Consider the following 6,000-nt stretch of genomic DNA (forward strand, 5'->3'; position numbering starts at 1 on the left):
AAAACTCCCTAATACATTTTATAATGCCAATGTTACTTTAATAGAAAACCAGAGAGAGACAACACAAGAAATGAAAATTACAGACCAATATCCCTGATGGACATCGACACAAAAATCTTCCAACAAAGTACCAACACGTCAAATTCAACAGCATGTCAAAAAGATTCTACACCATGATCAAGTGTAATTTATCCCAGAGGAGCAAGGATGGTTTAATAAATGTAAATCAATGAAAGTATTATATTGTATCAACAAAAGTAAAGATAAAAATCATATGGTAATATTGATAGATGCAGAGAAAGCATTTGGTAAGATTCAGCACCATTTATGATAAAAACTCCAAACCAGGTGGGAATAGAAGGAACCTACCTCACTATAATAAACACCATCTTTACAAAGCAACAGCCAATATAATACTTAATGGTGAAAAACTGAAAACTTTCCCTTTAAGATCAAGAACAAGGCAAGGGTGTCCACTGTCACCACTTCTGTTTAACTTAGTGTCAGAGATTTTAGCTACAGCAATCAGACAACAACAACAGGAAATAGAGGGAACCCAAGTTGGAAAAGAAGAAGAGAAACTATCACCAGTTGCAGAAGACATGATATTATATATAGAAAATCCTAAGGACTCCACCCAAAAGCTACTAGAAACGAGATGAATGTAGCAAAGTGCCAGGTGACAAAATCAACATAAAAGAATCTGCAGCTTTTTAATATATAAAAAATGAATGAGAACAACAAAAACTTAAGAAAATAAATCCATTCACTATCACTTCAAAAAGAATGAAAAGCCTTGGAATCAACTTAACCAAGAAGGTGAAGGATCTACACAATGAGAACTACAAGATGTTATTAAAGGACTTGGATAGCTATCTAAAGAGACAGAAATATAGCCCGTGCTATATTTCAATATAATCAAAATGACTGTTCTACCTAAAGCAATATATTAATTTAACACAATTTCCATCAAACTACTCATGATATTCTTCAAATAAATTGAACAAAAATAGTGAAATTTATATGAAACTATAAAAGATCTTGAATAGCAAAGACAATTCTGAGAAAAAAGGAGAGTAACAGAGGCATCACATTACCTGACTTTGAACTACGCTATAAAGCAACAGTTATTAAAACAATATGATACTGGGGGCCTCCCCAGTGGCGCAGCAGTTGAGCGCTGGGTTGCAAAGCTGCCCGCGGCCTCTGCAGCGCCAGTTCCATCCCCGGCTGCTCCCCGGCCACTGGAGGAGGGTCCCACATGGCGTGCAGACCTCTCCTGCCGCCCGCTGCTCCCCTCAGCAGTGTCCTTCGGTCCTTCTGCCTGCTCTGCTCCCCGCTCTGGCTCTGGTGAATTCTCTCACCCTCCCGCGCTTCTGACTGTACCCCGTGCTTGTATAAACAAAACAAAACAAACAAACAAACAAACAAATAAATAAATAAATAAAACATGCCTCTATTTAAAAAAAAAACAAACAAAAAACCAATATGATACTGGTAGAAAAGTAGATATATGGGTCAGTGGAACAAAATTGAAAATCCAGAAGTAAATCCATGTATGTAGCAATACTAATTCATGATAAAGGAGCCACAATCATGTAATGGGAAAAGAGAAGCTACTGAATAAATAATGCTGGGAAAACTGGACAGCCACATGTAAAAAAGAATGAGGTGGGATCACTGTCTCTAATTTCATGCACAAGAATAAATTCCCAGTGGATTCAAGATTTAGATTTAAAATCTCCAACAATAAAAGATATAAAAGAAAAGTTAATGACTCGTTCTATGGCACCAGTGATAGATGCTTATGGAGACTCGATCCTATGGCAAGGGAAGTAAAAGCAAAAACAAACAGTTGGGATGACCTCAAGTTAAAAAGCTTTTACACCGTGGTAGGAAATTTAAGTAGATTAACAAGACATCCTGTTGAGCACTCGCCTGCCCACCTGTGACCATGCAGGTGGCAGAGGGTACGGAGGAGCGCTCCTGCTCTGCTAGTGGAGTATAAACTGGTGTAGACATTCTGGAAGGCCATCTGGGTTAACCTTAAAAACTAAAGATGGCAGTAGCACAGGACCCGTGATCCCAGTCTTGGACATCTAGCCAGAGCCTGAAGCCACCAACACAGACCTGCACCGACGTGTTTCCTGCGGCACGATGTGCGTGAGCAGGGCCTGGCAGCAGGCCCCACGCCGAACATGTGTTGGGCTAAGAGGAGGTGGGACAGCCGGCGGTGGGACTCTCCTCAGCCGCAAGGGAAGAGGAAACGCTGCCGTTTGCAACAAGTGGAGCGATTTCAGGGGAATGGTGCACAGTAAGGCAAGTCACAACAACAAAGACAAATATTAGACATTGACTCAGCAGATGATTCAACAGAGCGAAGGTCTCATAACAGCTAGTGAATGAAGTGAGCTTGTGGGGGTCGGGGGAGAGGAGGAAGGGTCAGGGGGTAAGGGCTGGTGGTGGGGAAGAAAAGAAAACAGCATATCCCATCTATAGGCTTTGGTTTGAAACTGAGTCTTAAAACTCTCCTGTGATGAGAAACCAGCGCAGGATTCTGTGCTACCACAGGTACTCGGCTGTGCCGCGGTGATCACCTTGCCGTGTAAGCGTCCTATTCAGAATATTGCTGTGCATCTGAAACTAATACAATGCTGTCAATTTATCTCAATAAAAAGTAATGTTTTTGTGGCAAATGAGTACCTCCTAGAAATCGGGAGCCCTCGGTCACAGGGAGTGCGAACGGTGATGGCTTCTATTTGAATGCGTGTTACGATATGCAAAGATTTCCATATAAACATTCTTATTTCATATCTTTAAAGGAAGATCAACAGGAACGAGAAAGAGATTGAAGGAGGACAAGGGCACCTATGTGCACCTCATGTTAGAAACAAGCATGGCGCCATGCGGGGCACCCCCCAAGGTTCCTGGACACCGAGGCTTTAAGGCAAAGGACGCGTGTGCAGAGGAGAGTGAATGGAAACCACTTGCCCTGGGAAGAAGCTGCTAGATGTCAGTGAGCGAGGAAACAAACGACGGCCAGAAAGCCTTCCTTGGCAGCCCTTCCACCGCCTGGGCCCAGGCGGGCGAGTCTCTCAGCCAGCCTAGGGCCTCTGCCCAGCGGGAGAGGTGGCTCCACCCTCCCGAAGGCCCGCCTCTGACTGGGCAGCTGTCTCTCTCCTCCGGCCCACCCTGCCAGGGCCGCTCTCAGCGTGCTGGGGGCTGGGCTGGCGTCCGCCCTCCCCGCTCCCGCTTTAGAATACACCTGCCCTCTTGGATGTACATTTATAGATGAGAAAACCTTCATTTGTACGTGTGTGTGTGTGTGTGTGAGTGTGCGTGAGCATGGAGCTCATCCTGGGGGGGGGCGAATGCAGAAAGAACAAAAAGGAGGGGCCTCCCTGGTGGTGCAGGGATTAGTCTCAGCACCATGAAGCTGTCTTCAGCCATTGCAGCACTTTGATCCCCGGCCAGGGAGCTGCCCACAGGGCGCAGCAGATTCTCCTGTCTCCCTGCGGCTCCCCTCAGCAGTGGATTTCAGTCCGTCTGCCTGTTCTGCTCCCCACTCTGTCTCTGGAGAGTCCTCTCACCCCCCACACCTCTGGCCTGCACCCCAGCTCTTGCATGCAGAAATAGAATAAGTTTTTTTAAAAAAAGAACAAAAGGGACCGTAAAAAAGTTACAAAATTATTTCTGCATTCAGCTCAGTAAGCGAGAACTAGATGGAGCCAAGGAGGCAAAAGGAAATTAGGAAGAAGAAGGAAGCGTCCAACACAACACTTCTGGAAATCCTGTGTTTAGAGAACAGAGGAGAGGTCCAGCCACAGCCCAGGAGCTGGAGGGGAGGCGACCTGCTGCAGACACCCGTGAGTACAGGGTCATCGCGTGACGTGTGTGACCCGACCGACACGTCTGCAGGCTGGGTGGCCAGAAAACAAAAGCAAAATGGACTGAAGCGGGGGGGCGGGGGGGGCATCTGAATAAATCGGTGACCATAAATCATAGTGAAAAGAGTCTTTAACACAACTCTCGCAAACACCAGGAGCCGGGGCCAGGCGAGACGCTTCTGGAGGCACGCCGAGGCGCACAGGTGGGAAAACCAACCCCCACATGCACGCACGCGGGGCAGGTGGCGTGCGTGCTCGCAGGGACGTCGACAGCTCAGCACTGGGCTCGGCCCCGCGCCCCTTCTCGTTTCCAGAGCGACAACCGACAAAGAAAAGCCATGAAGCAAACGCCGGACTGCCACGGGGAGGGTGTCTAGGGCCCGCCGAGCACCTCCCGGGGGTCGGAGCACACAGCCCAGCTGCGCCCCGCGCCCCAGCCTTACCTGGTGTCCCCGTGCAGCCTGCCCTGCAGGTCGCCTCGCGTGTAGTCCCAGGACAGGCCCACCGCGCCCAGGTAGTACCTCCGGGTGGCGCCCCGGGCACCGGGCAGGAGGCCCAGGAAGAGGCAGGCGCAGAGCGCCGCGTGCATGGCTGTCCCTGCAGGAAAAGGCGCAAAAGGAAAATATCTTCTAGAAAATATCTTCAGTTCCCAGGAGGAAACAGTCAGCATTCAGTGGTGTAGTGAAGAGCTCAGAGGTGGCCACACAGAGCTGGCAAGGTCACCCAGCTTCCTTTGGGGCAGTGGCAGGAAGGGGAGGCTGCACTGAAGCTTAACCCATTCATCTCTGCGAGCACTGGGCTTGGCCAGAGACCACTTGGTGGGCCCTCCAGGAAAGGCAGAGGGAGGGGTGGCCACGCGAGGGGCAGCCTGACGGTGCTGCCCACTGACTCCACGCCCTGCCCTGGGGAGCGGCCGCCACAGAGGTTGTCCAGGACGCTGGAGCCACCAGCAGGAGCTGCAGTAACCTCCGCCTCGCGGTCGCCCTGTTCCCCTGTGTCTTCGTGCCCCAACTGCTGGCCCCAATCTGTCCCTTCGTCTCCACTCAGCCTCGCCTTCTCCGGGTGCGTGGGTCAGTGCCAGGTACTCAGGGACACCCCCCCCCAATAATACAGTTCTTTAAATTATTTTTTCAGGGCCTCCTTGGGGGCGCAGAGGTTACATCTCAGCTCCATCAAACTCTCGCCAGCCACTGCGGCCTGAGTTGGATCCCCAGCCAGGGAGCAGCCCACAGGGTGCTGCAGACCTCTCCGGTCTCCCTGCTGCTCCCCTCAGTAATAGATCTCAGTGGATCTGCCTGCTCTGCTCCCTACTCTGTCTCTCACCCCCCTGCACCTCTGGCCTACACCCCAGCTCTTGTATGCATAAAAAAGGTATTTTTTTCCAGTTTATGGAGGCACAGCAGGTTTGCATCACTGTATCTGCTCCGGGAGCGACAGGCGCAAAGCTGCACAAACGGGCACTTGCACCCAAAGGCGCGCCCACCAGGAGAGGAAGGCACTGCACAGACGCAGGCGCGTGCAGGTCCCATTTTAAAAGAGCAGGTTTATTAGGAAAAGGGAAGGAGGAGACGCGGGCACAGCAGGTGGGCAGTGTGCTGGTGGGGGGCCCTTCTGGAGAGGGGATCCACTCCTTTGTGGAACTGTTGTCTGTTCTGGCCTCAGGAGCCCTGGTCAGGGCCTTCCCTTTCCTATGTCTGCTTAACGACCGTGCTCATCATCTGTATCCCCACCTCCACCCCAGATCTCCCACTCTCTCCCCTCGGCGCTGCGCCTTCTTTCCTGCTTCAGGCTGGTCGGCCGCCAGGGTGCGCATGCGTGCTCACATCCCCATGACCAGCAGCTCATTGTTCCTCCACTGGGGCTCCCTGGCTTCCAGAGTTTTCTGCAGAATTCTAGCTCCTCCACCGGTCATTTGGCGCCCCGCAGCTTCGTGTTTTCTTGCTGACATGTTCATGGTGTAATGAGTGCCCTTCCATGGCATCTCTCAAGCCGTTCACGTCTCCCTGCACTTGCGTCCATGTCTTTGCCTTCACTGTAGCGACGCTGATGGGGCACAAGGTCTTCCGTGCACTGCGGCCCCAGAGCTGTTTCCTCCTCGCGGCCGCAGGTTCCC

At 50.8% G+C, this 6,000-nt stretch overlaps 1 protein-coding gene across 1 annotated transcript in view; it reads right to left on the reverse strand.

The window, feature by feature from the left end:
- The window catches only part of F8 (coagulation factor VIII), a gene marked incomplete at both ends in the record, with an annotated part of 59,285 nt that extends 54,809 nt beyond the window's left edge, over window positions 1-4,476 (reverse strand). Inside the window, one exon of the mRNA XM_084259064.1 lies at window positions 4,331-4,476. Within this exon, the coding sequence (XP_084115190.1) occupies window positions 4,331-4,476 (146 nt within the window). The remainder of the gene's footprint in view (window positions 1-4,330) is intronic.
- Between the last annotated feature and the right edge of the window lie 1,524 nt (window positions 4,477-6,000).

The sequence above is a fragment of the Talpa europaea genome (genome assembly GCF_964194135.1).
Source record: "Talpa europaea genome assembly, chromosome: X".
NCBI classification, from domain to species: Eukaryota; Metazoa; Chordata; class Mammalia; order Eulipotyphla; family Talpidae; genus Talpa; species Talpa europaea.